Raw genomic sequence first — 22,566 nt, forward strand, 5'->3', positions numbered from 1 at the left:
TTTGAATCCAAGGGACGACTCAGTTTTATGTTTATGGATATTGCAAAGGCGGGAATCGTGCTGCACTTCCAAAAGAGGGAAAATTGGGGCAAAGTTCGGAATTATTCTTCGAGAGAATTGGACATGGAAATCATTAAACTCGGCATTTGCGTGTGCGTCGTCGCATTTATATCGCTTAATTCGTGGCACGTGCATTTTGAATTTTCCCTCCTTTTCTTATCTTCGCTATGGAATTTACATACGGAATTGTCTGCAAATATCAGTGATATGTGGACCAATGAAATGGTACTTTATGGGACGTTGTAAGAAGAATGTATGATATCCTTCGTCAAGAGACGAAACTTTATATGATAATACAATGTTTGATATAACATGTGTTGTGTTTTCCTCGCTTGAAATTTTTCCATGAAGGAATGATTTATTTAATGTATCCATCTTGGCATGCTTCTCTTTTATATATATATTATGTTCTTTATATATGTTAGGTTTTAACATACGAAGGATTTCTTTTCTTCCATCGAAATACATATGTATTGTGTACGAAATAAATACTTTTGATACAAGGTGGGTAAAAAATTTAAGACATTCAAATGGATATTTAATATAAGATTCCAATCTTATAAATAGTTATAGCAATATGAGTTTTTGATACACAGCAAAATCACGAAATTTGTACAAATGAGCTGGGTTGAAATCGATGTGAATCGAAATAAGTTGAATTTGGAGAGATTGATTAGTTTGTCGAAAGAAATTTCAGTTGGCGAGATTGATTGCTTAACTTCAAAACTAGAAAAATGTTCAGACTTTCCAGTTTTTGTTTCACGATCTTTTATTCGATTACCTCTTCTATTCCGATTGTCTTAGAATACTGACGCTCTCAGAAAATGTATTTTCGTTGTATGCCAACCATGCGACGAGATTTCCAGCATTCGTCTCTTTTCAAAGGAACGAGTCTCTTCAGTTTTCTCACGAATAGCGAATACAGTGCTTTGTAATATCTGCCGTAAGTAACGGATCCTTTCTAAGAGAAAGCAATATTGGCTCTCAATATTGCCTTATAAACTGAATGAGACGTGTAAATATTATTAGGAGATATATTGTACGGCGAGGATAGTATTATCTGTTAAACGTATAATGAATTTTTGATGTCATGTGTATATATATATATTTGTTATAAACTGCTTTTATTTCAGGTCTAAATATTATTCGATCATTTGAACGATACAATTTTTACGCGAATCATCTTGTACTTCATTATTGTCATATTTGATTACTTCCCTTCCTTCGTATCAAGTAGAAACCTCAAAATCTGAGCGCAAAAGGAAATTTTATGCTAGACTGGTGAGTTGTGAACCAGTTTCATTATAACAAACAAGAGGCTGACTCTGTATGTCGAGCTTCCACATCCGCGCGTAGAAATGGATATATAATAAACGGCCTATGCGTGCCACGTAAACCATCGGACACAGTAGCCATTATTAATTATCTGCCAGTGTACTCCATCAGTGGCTAATCAATCGGGAGTTGGTGACTAATGGGTGTGAATCTAATAGCCTACACGAAACAGATCGAGCATTCCTGTGGACAAGTATTCGATGAGTGACGACTCCACTTACCGTTAGAATTCATCTATTCGTTTCTTACTTCATGTTCATCATATTAACGACGATATCTCTTTTCGCTTTAATACCCACAATGGTCGAAAAACTGAAATCATTTCACGTTTGATTTTTTCGTTTAATTGTACGCGATTCGGAATATTTAATTATTCTCGAAAAATATGTATGTGCAAATGACAAAGAATGATTCAATTTGAAATACATATAACTATTTATCATTATTAATCAGAATAAACATTTTAGAAAGGAAAGGGATTTTCATTTTGTTTAACAGAATGGTATTTTATTAGATTAGTATGTTTTATAAAAATTATAAATCAGCCTATACTATTCCGAAAAACGGTAGATTATGAAAGAAAATTGACAAATAATAAAATCTGAAATACATGAAGGTGCCAGTGTGCAGACATATATATATATATATTATTACTAAAATATCATAATGTATGGAAAAGTATATTGCTAGCCCTATCGATTAGCTCTTTGCATCTTTACTTGTCTTGGCCAAGGAAAACTGGAAATAGCAAAATGAAGAATCCCGCCAAAAGTTTGCAACTTGCCAAATCGCCTCGTATTTTCCGCAAAGTTGCGCTAACTCTGAGCGAAAGTCTAGAAAATTTCCACGAAAACTCTGCCGTGAAAGATATTAGCACCGTAGAATCGACAGTGCATGGTCTATGCGAAGAGAGCAAGTTACTAAACTGTTAAACAAAGTTACGAGTGGTAGGCACCTGCATTTTTAAAATGCATTTTACGTAACATTCCGGCGTTTTTTCATTTTTCCTTTAATATTACAAAAAAATCTGAAATGCAATAAAGTACCGAACTTTTGTTTCGTGTGAAGTTTAACAAACTAATAATTTGATAATAACTTAAGGAGAGAAAACAAATTTCACTGCGATACATTTTACGTGTAAATTAATTTCGTACCTTTTTGAACCAAATTAAAAAGTGAGTGAATCTAAAAGTAAAAATTAATTTAGTAAAAATATCGAGGTATACGTATATCTTATTTATAGGATCAATAATGTAGACTAATGATTAAGTGAAAGGTCGAATAGTAGATTATATGAAATCAGTGGTTCGACTTGATTAAAAATTTTTAAGGGATGTTTTAAAATAAAATTTTTCAATTACAGGAATGGAACGATGTGAACATGAGATGGAATACGTCGGATTACGGGGGAGTGAGAGACCTCAGAATTCCACCACATAGACTTTGGAAGCCTGACGTTCTCATGTATAACAGGTAATTTAACGCTGCCTTCATCTGTTTAATATTCATGGAACAATCTACTTTATATCGTGCATGCTCATAACTAACAATAGCTTGGACAATTTCTTTCGCGGACTTTAGTAAGTTTTTCTTATTTTTATGTTAAAATATACAAACATGATATACGCATATTCATGAAACGATTATAATAAAATATTGCTGTATTTATTGATTTTTCAATAAACCAATAAATTGGTTTCACCAATGAACGAAATGAATAAAATAAGAGAAATATTATTTCCGGTCACTTCAATTCAACGGAATAAGAATTCTGTTCTGTCATTCAATTTTCATCATGTTTGATATTGACATCAAAAATGTTCTACTTGAATACTTTTCTATACAATAACTAATGAAATAAAATCTTTGGCAAATCCTTCTTAAATAATGATCGTTATTATTTACAAGAGCTTTGCTTTTAAACAAAAACAAAAACGCATGATATATATTGTTAAGATTTGTTAAAAAATAAACCAGTCACGAAGCCATTAGACGAGATACGTTGAATACTCGTGTAGAATTCCAGAGAATTAGGTTTTCCAAAAAATGTCGTTCCCCTCGCGAAATATTATTGCCAGCTCCTGTTCTCGCAATTTCTAGTCGTCTACCAAAAATTTTAGTAAACTCGATAAAAACGATTCAACGATTCCTGTATGTCAATTCTCTTTCACTTGACCCAGAAACGACTTCATACTTGTGTTACGAATACGTTCATAAATTCTCTCCTCCACGTAAAGTCAATGATATTTTGCATACACACGTTCACGTGCTGATGCTTACGCTAAATTTCTTACCATATTTAGAGGGCTGCACTGCATGCTACCGGTATGCTACTAGTATATGTAAACTGGAAATATTGATTATGTAAGCATGTTTTCATAATTGATCTTACGTAGCATCAATATAGAATTACGATAGGATTCTGTAATGTGTCAATAGATTAACTAATCGATCGGTTTGCCCGATTGTTAATCCAACGTCCAATATACATGGCAAAATTGAAAAAGCTTCGTTGCAAATAAATCGTCTTCTTAAGCTCGGTTACAGGATTAACTTTTTTAAGTATAGCACGATAACGAAGTGATATGGTCTCTGGGTTGAAACATTAATTTTGACGTTGAAATATTATTTGATGTCTCATTTGATAAACGATCGTGACAGATATTGAATTGTTCGGAAAGTTCATAGTGTTCTTGTTCATTAAGATATTCTGTTGTGTATTTAACGATATTGAAAGAGGATTGTTTGTTATGATCTTCTGTCAGATGCTGAGTTCAAATAGACATTAGTCTTATTGCTAGATATTAAATACATACGGTCATTGAAAAAAAACAACCCGCAATTATTCTATAAAGGTTTCAATGAAATTTTTCAATTTAACGACATTAGTGAACACATATTAATGATCAACAGCAAGCTATGTTATGATTACCTTCAGGACATGTCATTACTAACTGACCATAGTAACATGGTAATAATTGTTAATCGCCTTCATTACTACGAATGCAGCTTTAATTGCATCGATGTGGACATTTCACTATTTTCTGTGCATTATTTAACGCGCTACCACATGTTTGCGAGCTCCCAACACATAATTACGTTTCTACGCCAGAACTGATATTAAACGGGTATCTACATAATATTGCGCCAGGTTAGTTTCATTTTTAGAAAGCGTTGTCGATGTCGTCGATCTATTAAATGTTCCCAAAAACCTATGAAATTCGGTATACGGCATCGCTTTAATTGATCACGCGTAAGGAACATGTCCTACGTAATTGCAGGAAATTTTTGCTTTACTCCGTTGAAGAATCCCTCGAAAAAGCGTTACATACTGCCTGTAATCTTGGAGAAAACAAGAACCTGGTAAAGTTCTATTCATTTTTTAATATTCCTCAAAGATGCCCTTTTGGATAATTTCGAATTTCTGAACTCTTCACCCAATTAACTCCGACAATTTTTATGATACCAGAAAAAGATTACAGATGTTTGTAAAGTTATTTACACAGTAGTCGTAAATTTTCCATTAATTTACAACGAAAACTATAACAGCAGAATAGAAACTAGTGAATAATTACAAATTTTCAAGCGATAATGAAATTTGTCGAAAGCAGAGGAACATTTATCGTTAATGTTATGTTTTTTCATGAATTTGAACCAACTTTTACATCGGAACCACGCTAATTAATATATTACATATTGCAATAGTTGTAACATGCATTTCAACGCGACAGAGTTTATTTTGAAAATCGTGGGAGTTTCTCACTTGCCGGTGTCGTTCACCGCGCAAAACTATTAATTTCAGAGCGATATTTAACAATACATTTCGAGCGGAATGGGTGGTGGTAGACGCCATACATTTAAAGTGAATGGTTGCTGGCCAACTTCCGCTGGTACAATTGGCCTCAAACGCAGAGACCAATATTAATCTTGGTGCGCGTGTAATTCCAATGCCGATCGTGAGGTCACTCTCGAAGATGATGCACGGTTGAATCGCGTTGAGGATCGATCAATTAGCCGCTTTGTCGCTTCGTCACGTCGCGTTTCTCATGTGTTCCACTTTTCACCCAACCAACAACTAAACTAGACGTTCTCGTTTATTACGTTGTACTTCTCTGAGCGACGCTGAATCCGGAATAAGATATATTAGAAGAAACTGGTTGAGCGAGGGAAATGGGATGGAATGTTCTCTCTTATAGTTTTGTTTGCGATGAATGGCAGAGTTGTTTGTACCGACTTACTGCGAACAATGCTCGTCACTAGATCGCGAAATTGATAAAGGCCCGATCGATACGTAATCAAGAAATTGTTAAACAATCAAGCTGACAAAACTAGACAAACAAGAGGGAAAAGAAAATATCTTACTTCTTCTAAATTGTTGAAACTCATTTTCATAATCATAACGTTAAAAAGTAATTTTTAGTAATTAAAGTTGATTGAACCGAAAATATTCCGCTAGTTCAACGTTAACCTTCGATGGATCAAACGCGCTTTCGAAATAAAAATCACAAATTTCGTAAAGTAAACGGTGACACGACAGTTTACCCCCTCTTTTACGCGACTTTTTCACCTCGAATCTGTCGGAAATACGCGCCAGGGAGAGAGAAAAAAAAAGTTTATCGAGACAGTCAATCCGCTAAGAACGATCTAGATTCTGAACTATCAGAAGTTCGTGGTGGCTGGTATGTGGGGCAAAAGTGGGACGTCGGGCCAAGTGGGTCAGTCGCATTAAAAACAAAGCCACCGCCACCATTTAAAGGGAATCAGGAAAAGTATCTCCCCCCGCACGGAAATATATTGTCGGAAAACGCTTGCGGCCCCTATTATTTTTAAGTAGGTAATGTATCGGCTTCGGGTCGGCATTGTATTTGTCGAATCAAAAAGTTTAGTTTAAGGTGCATTAAAAGCAACGGATCTAGCCAGCTTCGATTCCAGGAGAATTGTAACCGCACGTCGAAACTACTTTTCTACGCAGTCACCGGACTTTCTCATGCTTTTTCGTTGTATTGTTTCCGTATCCCGCGTGCTACGCTTCCTTTTGAAACGATTTTGACATCTTGGCAACTAGCAGCTATTCACTACCGTTACTAACTTCTATGCTGTCAGTTTTATCAGAGTTCATTCGTTCTGTATCCGTGGCATTTTCTGAACAATAATTTGATGTATCGGACGGAGTAGTATAGTCGAGGATAGGGCGAACGATCAAGTTTTTAACATGCAGGGAAACCTTATTATATTCATGGCCAAACCTCTAAAAATCGTACTGTGTCTACTATTTACTTTTTATCGATAGCATATTAACATATATGCTTAATCTAATTTTTAAATTAGGGTGTTCTCGGATTTTTAATAATCTTTTATTTCACTTTATTAACCGCTACAATATTTTAGCAAGCATTTTTTCATACCAGTAGCAGATTAATTGATCAGATTTGATGTAATTAATTGAAGCAGATTTAAATCTGCATGATCGTCAATTATGTCATTGCGTCATTAAAGATATCAGGGAAGGCTACCCTCGTTGTGTGCCAAGTACAATAGCATAAAGTAATTTTCTCTGGAACTGGAAAATAAACGATATTTTTTGCAACACAATTTGCAATAAATCCTCGTTCCGTTGAAAAGCATCAGCTCACGGTACAGTTACGTGAGCATGTAACTTATCGTTTGCGGTTTTATAAATATCATCCACTTCACCGGTCTTTAGCAGCATCTCTCCTTCATATTACGGTACCAGCGAACATTTTGCATGTTACGATTTAATAAATTAGCTAAAAGAAATGCAAGGAAAGTTCAGTGTCTCTAGTCAATATGCGTTCGACGCACCACAAACGTAATTCCATTGTAAAAGAAAGCAGTAAAACAGCTTGCTCACGTAGCAAGTGTCGTCCTATAACTCTACTTCACACATCGATATTTTCATTTAGGCGATGCGGCGACCAATTTATAAGCAAAACGAAAATAAAATTGTCACTGTTCAATCGGGGTAACGTGACCAAATTTTCCAGCGTATTTTAGCTGGAATCGACGGTTACCGCACACTACTGATCAGAACATACGTGCCGCACGTGCAGACGTACGTTATCGTTCGCGGTTCTAGAATCTGCTGCCATTGGTAATTTCGCTGAATAAATCGTCAGCCAACTGGCATATCGTTCAATATATACGAGGTGTTCAAAAAAAGAGATTTAATTTTTGGTCGCGATACAATATCTTCGGTAGCCGCGTGGAAATGAAAATTTTTACGATATTTCGGTTATATGAATTACATCATATGACATAATGTAGGTTAATATAAACAGACTATTTGCATATTTGCATAGCATCCCATCTAATTTCCATTCGAATAAACATTTTCGATCGATGACTTTTAATTCACGAGTGCACAGCCTAGCAAATAAACGAGTGTTTACCATCGCTATATTTCCCGCATATATTTGAAACGGTTTCGAAATTATGCATTCCGTAACGCGATTTTCATAAATACTCTCTCCGTTAATTACCAACTTCGATCTTTACACGAGCCCTTTTTTCATTCCATTTATCTCTATTGTAATTTCTTCTGTTTTAGCCGAGTAACAGTACAGCAATTTTGTTCTTATTTGTATGTTCATTGCCATTCGCGATAATCGTGAACATTTATTAGGACGTCTTTCTAATTTAACTACGCTTAACTGTTTGCTATTTTAGATTCAATTATTCTTCATCGTTCGCGCTCGCGCATTGGAAGTCGTGCAATCCGTGCACACAGATTTGCGTTCCTTTAGTCACCAGGGATTAAGGGCAAAGCAAATAGTTCCTGCATTTCTGCCACAAACTAACACGTCTCGGCAGATCATATTTGAGAAACGTGCTTCGAAATTGCATTCATTTTCAAAGATCCTCTATCGTTATTCATTTGGAAATTAACTCAGTTGAGTTGGAAATTAACTGGAAATTAATTCGCGGATATCTATTTATAACATATTTCTTATTAAAATATATCACGTATAGCGAAGCTTATGAAATAACAGCCAACTTGGTTAATCAATTAGTCGTTGATCCTGTTAATTGGCACCCCGCATAGCGAGTGCTAGACGACTTTTGCTCTACTTTCATTCTGCCATCCAATGCAAATCCAATGTTTGACGATGCTGTCTTTTGTGTTTAGAGAGCAGTGCGAGATTCATTAATTAGGCCACGGGCAACATTGGTAAACACGAGTAGAGAAAGAGAAAATAATGAGTCACGGGATTTATTGACTTCAGGGGTTTCATTCCGTCGGATAATCTTCGCACAATGATAAATTTTCATTTGTATAGATCAGTAAAAGATACTTACTGTTTTCTGCCTTATCGAACATTGATTTATCAACGTAATCGTGATTTTTATAACAGTAGAATCTCACTATTTATCTAAAATTGGAGTGTTAAGCGAGGAAATAGAATCGTGATATAAAATAGGGAGGTAATAACGTACATCCACTGAAACGTTTCTTTTAATCTTCGGACGAATGGATTAAAAGCTTCAATTCATTGAAGAAAATTAAAACTTTGTGACTAGGTAATTATGAAGTTATTACAAGGGATATAAGTTTAATTTATTTCTTACATCCTTTAAAAAACAATCATACTATTCTTATATTGTAATAAATACTCTGAACGCTTATTGGTTTAGATGCAATTCAGGGCGAAGCTTTCGTAATAAATTTTTGTAATGTCCAAGTTAATTGAGTCAGATTAATTCCGCATGGTTTTTTGCAATCAGTTTCTTATACTTGAACTTTTGGGCCATTTTTTGGAGAATAAAATATAGAAATTAAATAAATTTCTTAGCAAGTTCAATGGCGTTATGCGATGAAGTAGAATATAAAATTCCATTGAGGATTATTCGGGCGATATTTCTGCGATGCATATGTAGAGGACATAGGGTGCAAAAACGCAATCACAAGCATTTTCCAGATGAAAATGTTCTCTGATGAGACTATTACCGGTCGTTTTCCGGTCGGGACAAATGATCCTAAACACATTAAACCTGTTTCAGCTGTTCCGGTAGGACAATTCAATCCCTGTTAATCGAATTTTTGCACAACGTCTATAATCATTATTCCACACTCAGTAATCAATTAACCAATTATAAATCAAATTCTATTCGATAAAAAACTTATCTATAGATGAATTATCGATTTGTATTCTGTTCTCAGAAAGTTACGACTAAAAATAATTTAATGACACATTTTAATTTAAAAAAATAGCACTACGCGAAGCGTAAAAACAGAAAAAGAACAAAATAACTTTTTTTGAAATGTGGAACCTTTTAATTCGTTATCAGTGTAGGATGTTAGGCGTCGAAGAGGATTCGCTGTTTCTAGTGTTATATATGCAAAAACCACAGCTTTATCTTAAAGTTTTCCTAAAGTTACGAAATATAACATAAAACTGAGAGCACAGAATATTTTTCGAAAGCTAATATACATCCATCGAACTAGTTGTCGATATCCAATATACGCATCCTCTCGAAAGTCGAACCTGATAGATCGAACACGATCTATATTAGGTCTGAAACTGATACAAACTTTGCGATCTAGGAAGTAACCGTGACCAAGTGAACATCTATGGGTAGAATTTCATTTCGGACGACCGATTTCCGACATCGGTCGGACCGGTGTCACCGATTGGATATTAGGCCACCGTCACAAACAGGGTTCGGTCCAGGATGACACTCATGTGCAGGCGCATATAAAGGAGATATCCGATTAATATGGCATAAATATCGTTTGAAGGAAGAAGCGAGAATGTCGCGATGGTACGAAAAGGTCGAGAGTTAGCAGCATACGCCCGCTTAATGTATGACAAAATGAGTTTACATTTGCGACGAGGATAGAGACCGTGGGGTTGAATCGTTTGGTGGTATAGGAAGACAGAGCGAGAGATCAGACGGGAAACGAGAAGAGGAAGGAAAGTACTACTGCTGGAAGTTCGACTGCATAGGAAACTTGGAACGAAGCCAAAGGCAATATGCATTAGCCATCGCGTATTTTGAAATTCAAGCCAAAGCAGATTAAATCCTACCCCTGGACCCCTCTTCGGTCCATGTTGGGCCTCGTCCCCCGATTTTTGCTTTAACCGTACTGTCCTACTGTCCTGTTTGCGGATACGTAATGAACATCAACTCTTTGGTACCTCGATGTCTGAACTTTTATAGCGTTTCGATTGCCGCGCTAATCGATATGCGGTCATCCAAATTTCTGCTGCAGATGGCCCGAAATTTCGTTCTGCTTTGGCTACTAATCGTCAACTGCCACGGTGGTTCCTCGTGTTCTGTGGTAAACCAAGACTTTCATCTTCCTAACTAAAGTTCCAGTCCTTTATTTACTTGCTACTGTCTCATGTGCTTTTTTCGTTTCCTTTCTTTCTATTTTTTCTATAGCGGAGCGTTTTTTAATAATGTAACATTACGTGTCCGTCAGTAGAATATATAAATTTTTATAAGTGAAAAATTCTTTTATTGAAGATTACATTGCACACCACATAATTACGTTGCATGCAAATATTATATATATACATGCCGATTTTATTGCACGCATCGAAATATAAGCGAGCATCGCACATTGTAGTTCGCCACAATTATGGCAATGTCTTACGCGGAAACCTTAGACTTGTCATAAATTCCTCTGTTCCATTGGGTATCCTCGAAACTAGAGATTCCCTCGGGCTTCCATAAATTTGCTGTCATCAAACGTCTGACAAGGCGTGCCGAACTGTAAATAGCACTTAGCCACGGGGTTACGGCAATGTTTAGGAGCACTTCAATTACCGTTTTCAGTGGAATGCGGCCAACCAGATCCAAAGGAAAGAGGCCAGGTTTCGATCGCAGCGGGCACGGCTTATTGAGGCCTAAATCAGTTTGGCTAGGCATGGCTGCATGACTTTCCAGTAATTAGGTATTGAGAGATCGTTTCCAGGACGTTGGACAATATATCGGTAGTTGGTGGCGGAAAGTGCGATTCGGCAGCGTATAATTCCGAATGCTAGCAACCTCTATCCATCGGTTTGCTACCCTCATCCCTTTCCATTCGACGAAGATTAAGTTGTTTTCAAGCTCCTGAGCGTGAACGGTGCCAGAGATATCACAGATACAATCGAGCAGGTGGAATTCATTCCGCGCATTGTGAATGTGCTACATTATATATATATATATTGTTGATATTGTTGTATATTGTTGTGTATTACTCATAAATTATCGTATACAGCTTGTGGTGACAATTACAGGACCGCTGCCACGTCCTTGTTCCTTTAGGCATTACTATTAGGTTTACCTCCTCGAAACGTCGTGTATTTAATCAACGTGATTCCCATGTGACTCGATACATTTTCACAGTGGCAGGCTCTTCCCAGGCTGTTCATTCAAAAAGTCGTTCATCGATGTGTATAAGACACGCGTTAGCGTTTCCATTGGTCTTCTACTTCCTTGGAAAATCGTCATTTCGAACCTTGACCTTTCGTGTAAAACATATGATCGATCTGTCTACTTAAATTAAATAACCCATCTACCGAGCTCTATAGTATTTGCTTCGAATGAACGTGAACGCTTAATCGATCCCCACCCCTCTTTAATTTATGCATTCACGATTGCACCCAAATTGCTTTCGGATTACATATATCAGTAAACCAGAAAATTTCTTATAGAATGTAATTCAAGTATGATCGATTTAAAAAGAAAACTGTGTTTATGAAGAGAGCTAAATAATTTAAAAAAAGTCGCGTTCGTTTATTTAAGTGTTTAATGTGACGAAGTCAACAGAAATCACGGGTATGGACCTCTTGGTGTTTTCTTGGCGACTGACTAAAATCAACCGATCATCGGCGGTTCAATGTCTGGGAATGTTTAGATTATTGGCGCTCGGACTGCCGTAAACACCGATGCCTGACACGGGTCCTCGAGAGAGGCTTCGGTGTCTTATTGCCTACGTGATATTAGCTAGGGGTATCGGAGACGTGTTGTTTTTAACAGTTAGATGATAATCGTCGACCGATAAGTCGGAAAATGTGGTTACACTTTTAGAATTCAACGATATACAGTATTTCACCACAAAAGCCGTACACCACCAAGTGACGATGTATGTACCAAATATTTTAGATTGCCATTCAATTTGGTATTTTGGTACTTCGTACATCGAGCAAATCACAAGAATATCGGTTTCGAAAGGACGTGCTCACTTTATCATCTACTATCAGCTTTCATGATAACACTTTCGCTCTAAGCTCCACTCTTTTCAGCTTATTTTAGTCGAGGAAGTTGCAACAGCTTGTTCATGAACTTCGTACCCTTCAAACTGTGATACATCTCTTTTGGAACGATTCTCGGATCTGGTAACTCGTGTAAGTGCAACGAAACACGCTGTAAATTTATCGAGACGACTTTTATGTCGTACTTTCAGTTTCTTCAGAATGAAGCTCTTCGTGAACGACACAATTCTATTATCTTCGCTATAGAAAGGCAAATATCGACGGAATCCTCGTAATGAAATATCAGGAAAATCGAAAGGCTTTCGTCACCAAAGCACGTAGCAGGTAGAAACACGAGAGAAAAGTAGTTTGGATAAAGGTACAAAGTGATTTTTCATTCGGTACGACTGGGAAATCTCGGCTGATACGACGAATCCGAGAACATTTTCGAGAATTATCTGGTAGTAGTGGCTTTGCCAAATGTCGTGCAATAATGGAGTTATATCTGCAGATTCAGTTGCACCAGAGAATTTCAGATCGACAATGGTGTCTTGGTGCAAACAGCTATTTAATTCATAATGACGTTCTACAACGACGAAGATCTTTGGGAGAAATAGGAAATCCAGCGTAGCGATTTTCAAAACGTCACAAATATTCCACCGTTTCGAAACTCGGTCGACTGTTTAACGTATTGCATTTGACATTTTGTTTCTCAAACGTGCCCTTGAGGAATTTTCCACTTTAACATGTGACAAAGGATTCCTTTTTTATATCGTTCGTCTTCTATGTTTTATTACAATCGTTTACGTGTTTACTTTTATCCTGAGCGAATTTCGAAAAATAGATTTTCCGATTCCTAAAAATGTTGAGAATGATGCTCCGTTAAAATTTTAAGAATAATTCCAAATTTCAACTTTTCCCTTTTCTTCATTTTATCTACGTACCGTGTTTGCAACTTTCTTTTGTGTTATCGATTTCGATTAACACGTTGACTGCCACGCCTGTTTTCAGAAAAATCTCCGTCATGCCACGCGTGCAGTAGTACCGAGCGTTCTCTGCTCGGTACTCCCATCGATTTTTCCCAAAGATCCCAATTCCACCCAAAAGCTATTCTTCATTGCAAACTAAGTAAAGAGGAGATGGTATCCAAAGAAGATAATAACGGGATAAAACACGCTCCCATCATGGTATCAAGTACAAAAAGAAATCGTAGTATTCGTGCTGTTTCTTCAAGCCAACAGACATCTGCAACATTAAAACTACTCGCTGTTGTTGAATATAATGAAGGAAAGTGTGATATAGATTATTCCGACCAAATGGTTTCTTATGCCACCACAATTAGAAAAGAAATCAAATGGTACAGAAAACTTGACATTCAACTCCTTCTGGGAATTTTTGTTGTAAACGCTTTGACGGTTTACAAAATTGCAACAAGGAAGAATATAAATATTAAAATATTTAGACGATTATTAATTGCAAAATTATTAGGGTTGTCTGAAAATACAGAAAATCCTTGTCTTCGACGGAGTCAGCATAATATTGACGTTCGGAAAAATGATCCCGGAAGAAGCATTAGACGCGCATGCAAACTATGTTATACAAATAGCAGACGTCGAATGGACCGAACAGAGGCACAAAAGAATTTGAAAAAAACAACAACTTATTGTCTAAATTGTCCCAACCAACCTCAGCTATGTATAGAATGCTTTAAAGTTTTACATCCTAAATAAATTTTTTAATAAACCATTTTTGCATTACTTTTATAACAAACCATTTTCGTATTACTTTTCGTATTACTAACAATTCAACAGTTTTATTATTATGGAATATCTTTTCAAATACCTACGACGATTCTTCGGAAGTAGTCAAATAAGCGACACCCGTATATAGGTTACGTGGCCTGACCAGAAACTTTGCTGACACTCGAATACGGGTGCCATGACAGTCAACGTGTTAAAATAATATAGTAGTTTAAAAAATCCTGTTTCTGAATTACCTCGCCAGCGCTTATTCATTGCACGATATCGTTTTAACTGGTATTTAATTCGAGAAAAGAAGCGCAAGTGGCTCTGTTCCATCCTTATTTTGTACGAGAGAAGTTCATTCAGACAAAATGAACGGAACGAAATGCGATTCACTGGTGGGTTCCGCGTAACTGCACTCGTTTCCACTTAATCTTGTTCCGTTTACGAGCACAGCTGTCTTTTTTAGCGATCGCAAAACTCGCGAATAATGCCGCGACACAAAGAACCCAATTGCAACTCCCCGTCCAGCGTCGGCCCTTTTTCTATCCGTACCTATAACCCGGACCACGATCTCTCTTGCCTTTCGATTTTCCAACTTCCTGTGTGTACCTCGAATACTCGAGACCGTTCGAGTGCTGTTGGAAAGGGTTTGAAGGCCAATGAACCAAAACTATTTACCTGGTCGGACTTGGCTTGTACAAATACAGACGGCCCTGGGATGCAGCCATGCATTTTGCGTGTATATGCATCGAACGATAGCTGTCGATCGTCGAAACGATGCTGGCACGAACAATCGTGACGAACTTTATGAAATGAATCTTCTCCTCTCTTTTTCTCCTCTGCCTTTTCTTTCAAGAGCCAGAGCACCGGAATGTATCGAGTCGAACTTTATCGGAGCGTAGTCGTGGTTGCATGAAATCGCGGTAAATTGTTAATATTCTCTAATGTATGCCAATATCATTTGCGGCATTTTATCGAGGACGTTCGGTTAAAAATGAAAACGAAGACGAAGGTTCTATCGATCTACGCCACTGACCTAATAATCGAAACATTAACTATCGGAAGAGAACGGTTTCTACCATTTCTTGCACCGTACCTTTAATCGGGCCATACAGGCAGGAATTGCGATTCTTTCGAACCAACTGCCCGGAAAATTGACCGATTGAATAACTGCAAAATTAATACAAAGCATAACCCGAGTTACGTTGTTCAGCTCCTGCCGATTAAGCTTGTCGGTACAGATTTTAAAATTTTTTTAATTTTTCTTTCCTTTCAGATTCATTTCTCTGTCCGTTTAATGGATTCTGCTTAACGCATATAAACACTGACAAGATCAAAAGGATTAACAATTAGCCGTATCTAATGTTACATCGAACGCATCCTGTCCTAAATAAATACAAATTGATTCTGAAAGCTGATCTATCCCGCACTAGTGAATTCATCACTCGACCAGGCTGGCAGTTCGAGAGGTCGAAATATTAAAATTCAAAATCGCTCCTACCGAGCGGATTGGTACTTACACCTGGTTTGAGCCGCTCTGTTTGCAGGAACGAATGTTACATCTAACAGGAACTAGGTTTAAACGCAAATCGATACTAATTCATAGCGCGGTCGACGCGCGTAAATATCATCGCGTCAGGCTGCATACACATTATCATCCTCAGTTTGGGGCTCAGAGGGCTCCCGATGGGAATTTAATTTTCGTCGTCAAAGGGGACGGCCGCTTATGCGAATTTAGCATGCGACGCAAAGAAACGTGCAAGCACACAGAGAGTGCAGTGTGGTGTGAAATGGCAGAATGATGGGGATTGAGAGGATGGTAGTCGTGTTAGTGGGTGTGGCAAGGCAGTAGGGTGAGTACGAGGTGGTACAGAGGGTGGATTCAAAAAGAATGAAATAACGGATTGGGTTGCGGCCAACTGGCCGGCTTCCAACCAATCCTTAGTCGCCTGGATGCGGGAGTATGTTATGTATACCATTCACCCGCCTTATATCCGTGCCCCGTGGAATCGTCCCGATGCATCCCATTCAAAATCATATTTCTCTGTTTGCTGTGCGTCCTTAGACATAGGGCTTCGAGTCGAGTATAGAAACAATAATTGAGAACGAATGGTTCACCGCGTTGCTTCTTCAGCGAAGAGCTTGCCGATGTTCATTAACGATACTCGAGCGATTCTCACAGGGTCATCTGGTGCGGAGGCGCGGATTTTCCGAGCGAATTCCTCGCAATTACGAGGATAAATAGTGGCAGGGATGCTGGCGTATTTTTTTGGGTGTTACGTGACTGTTGAGGAACTGCCCATTTTCGGGATCACGGGAGAATGGGTTAAGCGATGAGAACGGGGCGATTAAGTTTAGAGCTGTTATTCATCGACGGAGTTTACTGTCGCGTGAAAAATGAAAAGTCCTGACGAACTTGGCCATGTGTACTACTTTAGAATTAGGAAGTCGAAATTTGTTCGTTTAAACAGATATCTTCTATTTGTGATTAGTCTTTTCGATGCCAACTACAACAGACATCGGTAAAGTAAAAGAAGTAAAAAGAAGGCCAATAGTGGCGAAATAACTGCATCAAGAAAAAAAATTTACGAGAAGCATCTTTACTTTTAAAGATTGGAATTCCTTTTACTCTATGGATCTGATCTCATTTAAGCGCAAACACGTTTTCAGAAATATTTCAATCATCTTTATGGACGTTTCGATCAATCAAATGTCGATGTACTTTCAGCATTGTGGATACAACTATGTTGAAAACCATTTGAAGGAAATGGGAGGTCTGGGCGTAAAATGCAGAAAGATTGCGAATGAGCAATCTATCTTTTCTCTGACTTTCCAATAATTCCCGATTTGCTGCCATTGTGGTTAAATGAAGCAAGTTGGAAGAGCGAAGGAGATCAAACCTACAAGTTAGATGATTCTCAGTTTAATGCTTACCGTTCTCCCTAATCATTGTTTTGGTTTGAAGTTTTAAGTTATAAAGTGGCGAGGAGAATTTGGCAAAATTCGACTCATACGATACCCTGACAAGAACTTTAGTTGCATCTGCGTACTATGTACACTGACGTATGGACTTATTTTTTTTTGAAAAGATCAATAAAAAATAGTATTTCTATTCCTCTCCCTTTATTTAATAAATTGTAGCTTCATACGAATAAGCTATATCTCCACGTGTTCTATAATTTCTCCAATAATAATTACAACAGGGTATTAATTATTTTTTTTTAAGTTAGTTTTCGAGCAAACGTGGATGTTATTATAAGTATTTTGAACGATACGAATAAGGAAATAGAAAGAATCGAAGAGATTAAGATAAGAAAAAGCTTTAGTGGAAGCTTCAAAAAGCCGTTTGTCGATAGATCAACGTCATAGCTTGCTTCATGGTCCTATCTATCCAGCGTGTCGCTTGAAGCTGAAACATCGAGCACAAATGTAACTGTTTCCAGAAAATGGTAGAGTATCGATTTAAAATAGTAACGAATTCATATAGAATTTTAGACGAGATTGGCACAATATTACTACAATTGGGATACAGCAGAACACAGAGAATTTTCTGTAATTAACTCATTCCGTAATGACTGCGAATCTAACGATAATAATTTACTGCTTAATAACTTGACATTGTATCAAAATATGTAGGTCAAAAAGAGTTAAAAATAGTATATAATATAGATAGTCTAGCAGAATTTATTGCGTTCAGAAATTTGAAATTTCACGTTATTTGTCGAAGTTTGAAGTATCTTTTTTGCTCGTAGAGTAGAACAATAATATATTTCTCTGTGATTCTTTATGATTTCAAAATTATTATTTATATGTGAATTCTTTCGTATTCAAGCGTTCAAGATTAATTAATTTAATTGACGAATAACATTTTTCCGATACCACGCGACGTCCTACCTTTACTAAGTTTTTAATTGCATGCAACATCCCGTACTTTTTCCCAGGAAAGGGTATCGGTCTTCACTCGATGACCGTGCTTTCTAAATGGGTAATAAATTTATTGCGTTCAATAACTACGTGCAGAAACGACGAATAAATCACACGCCTGTCTGCTAATTACAATGTATATATAGCGTTTCAAGGCAGACACTCTCGTACTGTTACATTTTTGACTGTAGATGGAAGAACAAGTAAGCTGGGAGATTCATTAATTTATAACACGTGATAGACAGCGATTGAGTAAGTCAATTCGCTTTAAATATTTCAATGTGCAACCCGTTTCATTAAGATTCTTCAGATACGTTGCTATTCTGATAATTAAATTACTCTCGATTCTTGTTCAACAATGAAATATACGCGCAATAAAAATTCGGTAGTAATATATGAAAATAAATCTTGATAAATAGAATTGCAGGAAGGACTCTGAAATTATTATTTCCTACATTTACCTGCATTTTATAAAAGTTTCATTTGACTTCGTACGAATAATATCTGTTAAATACAAGAGATCTTAAATTAAATTTATTATTTGACGTAGCTGCCTGAACTTTATTAAAATTTTGATGTTTGATTTTATACAAGTGCTCGGAGAAATGCTTGCCCTTCAAATGTCGTAATTAAATATCAGTTTTGAACATCATAACAAGCATTAGTCATTGCGATTCTAACGTCAGTAACAAAGTAACGAATTCAGGGCTCTTTAGCCTGCAACAAATAGAATGAATCGATCGCACAATGAAACAGAATTGGTAACTAGATCCGGCGTAATTCAATATTTTAATTTTAGGGAACACCTGCCCCGAGAGCAAAGGATCGCTAGAAATAAAAGAGTTAAAATGGCCTTTCTTCCTATGTTTTTCATTTCACTAGTGAAAAGATGTTGAAGTATATAAATAAATAGCTGTCTACGAATCTACGTGCAAATTTTAATATCGTGCGAATCATTAATCACGACATTTATCCAATAACCTCAATAATTTCAATCACAATTAACACACGGAACTTTCAACTGCGATAAATTCAACAGACTACCACGCTAAGTCGAAAACTTTGATTGTCTCTGTATACTACATTAAAATCTATAACTTCATTCGTGTTTAAAATATTCATCTTTTACTTTTCACCATGATCTTTTTACGCGATTTGATTAATATTATCAGCAAAATTTCCATATTACAGGTTTTAAGTAATCGGTGCTAACAAATTGTTTTGTGTAAAACTTTTCTGCTTCAAGATTTTAATGGGAGGGCTAAACATTGTTCGAAACATTAATCGGAACCCGTTTAACGATAACGATTGTTGGTTACAGCGCGGACGAAGGCTTCGACGGCACTTATCCGACGAACGTCGTCGTGAAGAACAATGGGACCTGCTTATACGTACCGCCCGGCATATTCAAAAGCACTTGCAAGATAGACATTACGTGGTTCCCCTTTGATGATCAGCGCTGCGAGATGAAATTCGGCTCCTGGACGTACGACGGTTTTCAGGTAGGGGATACCGCACCATGGGAAATGGGTCAGCACGTATCCGTTTCTTTTTAATCTTCCGCTTGCGTTTTTACAATCGAGCTACTTAGCTCGGACATGCCAAATTTCTTAAGAGGGAAAAGAAATTTCTCTAAGTACACAACGATATTTTACGATTCGACGCGACACGTGGTATATAAAATGTTAGGAAATTCTCTTTTTTTTGTTGTTGTTGTTATCTAGTGTTTTCTATGCATGTGTTTTTAAGAAAAAATATCAGGGAATATTACTTTAGGAGAAGGTAGTTGCAACTGAATATTGCCTTATTAGTTGAAAACGTTGGAAAATAATAGTTTGGAAATATACAACAGGTTCTGTTCCCATAACGAGGCTCAAAAAATAAGAAAGATAAGAAAAATTAAATTTCTCAATGCTGTGTACTTTTGCTGGCAAATATTAAATATTCTAGTAAGATTTTGCATCCGTCGACGAGGTTCAACTGTTGATTGGAAACGATTTTATGTACCTAAATTTATCGCTTCAGAAGTCTGACAACCAGAATGTCCCAATTTCGATATCCTCGATTATTATTTCTAGAATACTTTAGAGCAAAAAGCTTACCGCAAAAACTTGTCCGTAATATCGTTTTCGTTTCAATTTACACGTCCTGTAAAGTTATTCTTATTGCAAACAGAATTTGTGGCAGGACTATGTACAATATGAGATGAATAGGATTTAAAGAATCGAAATGTACTTTTTGGACGAAACTCCATTTAATCCTATAAACCGTTAATGTCGTTAAAGTGTCCGTGCAGTGTCGTCTTTTTAGCACAATCTGATGTAAATGCAGCGATGCTACCGGAAAACATTATTTCAAGGGGATTCCTGAAAATTCGTGAATTTTGAAAGGTGCATTTCGGGTAACAATAAATGCGACAGCATAGCGTGCGGAGAACTCTCAGTAATGCAGTTTCTCACTAGCTGTTTCAATTGGTTAATACAATGTCTGGTTAGACTGCTCCAAAATTTCTTCAACGTGGTGCTTCTGTTTAAATCGCTAGAAAAAGGGAAACGTAAAATTGCACGACAAAATTGACAATTTTGACGTGTTTCTTAAAATATGTTACTGCGTATCTCGAAATATAAATATAATATATAAATATTTGTTTTTTCACAGCTTTTGTCTAACTTCGAAGATTCTCCAAACTATATATACTAATATACTATATATACTAATACTACCTTTGTATAAAGTAAACACAGTGTCTCTGAGTTTATAGATTTTCGTGAATCCAGCCGGATTATCAACACGCGGAATAGTATTTTTTTCCAAAATGTTGAGGTTGACTGATTGAAGAATGAGTGGATGAATTCGTAATAGAAAAATATATTGAAATAAGTATAGATATAAGTACAGGTACAGTATATGCTGATCCAGATCCTCACTTTTTCAGTGTTACAATACAATAGAAGAACGTGTATGATAGGGAGCGCGTTAATATATTTATATCAAAGGAGATTACCAAAAAGTTAACCTTGGTGTGTAGCTCTAGCTGAAGATTACAAGAAACAGCAATAGAAATCTACTTATAGCTCTTTTGTTTCTATACCTTATAATCTAAAATAAAATTTATATTCAAGGGTACAATAATATGGACTTCCCCTTATTTTGAATTTTTTTCACTAAATTCTATTCTCTTTGTAACAGCGGTCTCCAGGTGTAGAGTTTTTCTTAAAGTAATTACTTCAACATAAAATGAGTAGGGTATATAGAAATTTGTAAACTTTTTAGAAACTCGCCAATTGTTGAAATACGGAACGCAATAAGGGATAAAATGTTTGCAATTCTTGTAGTTGTATGATACGTTGAAAACGTCCGACCTATCTTTATTTGTCGCCTGCAATCATTCTGAATAATTAAAATTGAAACTGTGAATTACATGGTACGATGGAATTCGAGAATGCTCGAAGGTTCATTAAGTAGGACAATAAGCAGAACAAAGTAGCAAAGGTAGGAGGGATAGGAAGGAAAGTGAAATATATGTATAACGCTTTCCTAGATTATATTCGATTTCATCGATCTCGTTTTATGCAACTTTCCCTTTTGCTATGCCTGACATCGAATATACAAGTATATCCATTAGATGCATAACAATGAAATTACCTTCGAACATAAAAGATAAGTTGTAGGTTGCATAAGTTTAAAGAGGGCTAATCACAGGAAAAATTTCCGAGATGGTTAAATATTGAATGTTAATAATTAATGCGAGTTAACAGAGCAGAAAATCGAGAAAATCGATTTTGTTTTCATCCTATCCTCTTAAATTGTATTTTGCACGATGAAAACTGTTGCGCACTGCAGTCATAATAACTTTTCTCTAATCGATGGCAATAAATTTTCAACAGTTGGACCTGCAACTGCAAGACGAGAGCGGAGGTGACATCAGCAGTTTCATCACTAACGGCGAGTGGGATCTGTTAGGTGAGTTTTTACAATCCTTATCGGGGTTCATTTCCTCGCACGGGCGAGCAGTTTGCTCACCGTGAAAGCAGTTCTTGGACGATTAGCAATTCTAAAATCCTCGGCAAGTTCTAGGACACAAAGGAGCCCGTGATCAATCGTTTTCATAGGTCTAGACCAGCTGCATCTTACTACCGGGGAGCTTTATCTAATCCAGATTTTCATCAGAGTTACATGTGGCTGTAACGTCTTCCAGAGTTCCAGGGTGAAAATTAATTCCAAAGTCCGTGTTCTCGCTGAAATCTAATTATTTCAATCATAACTAACTTGAATGAATCTCGATCAAAGATGGTGCA

General features: G+C 36.7%; 1 protein-coding gene across 3 annotated transcripts in view; it reads left to right on the forward strand.

Annotated features, from left to right (window-relative positions):
• LOC122575198 (neuronal acetylcholine receptor subunit alpha-7-like) overlaps nt 1-22,566 on the forward strand; it is a 162,938-nt gene that overhangs the window by 124,879 nt on the left and 15,493 nt on the right. For all 3 annotated transcript variants that reach the window (XM_043743829.1, XM_043743830.1, XM_043743831.1), the window contains exons 4-6: nt 2,759-2,868; nt 19,590-19,770; nt 22,156-22,231. In XM_043743829.1, the coding sequence (XP_043599764.1) occupies nt 2,759-2,868; nt 19,590-19,770; nt 22,156-22,231 (367 nt within the window). The remainder of the gene's footprint in view (nt 1-2,758; nt 2,869-19,589; nt 19,771-22,155; nt 22,232-22,566) is intronic.

The sequence above is a fragment of the Bombus pyrosoma genome, linkage group LG14, assembly GCF_014825855.1.
Source record: "Bombus pyrosoma isolate SC7728 linkage group LG14, ASM1482585v1, whole genome shotgun sequence".
Classification (NCBI taxonomy): Eukaryota; Metazoa; Arthropoda; class Insecta; order Hymenoptera; family Apidae; genus Bombus; species Bombus pyrosoma.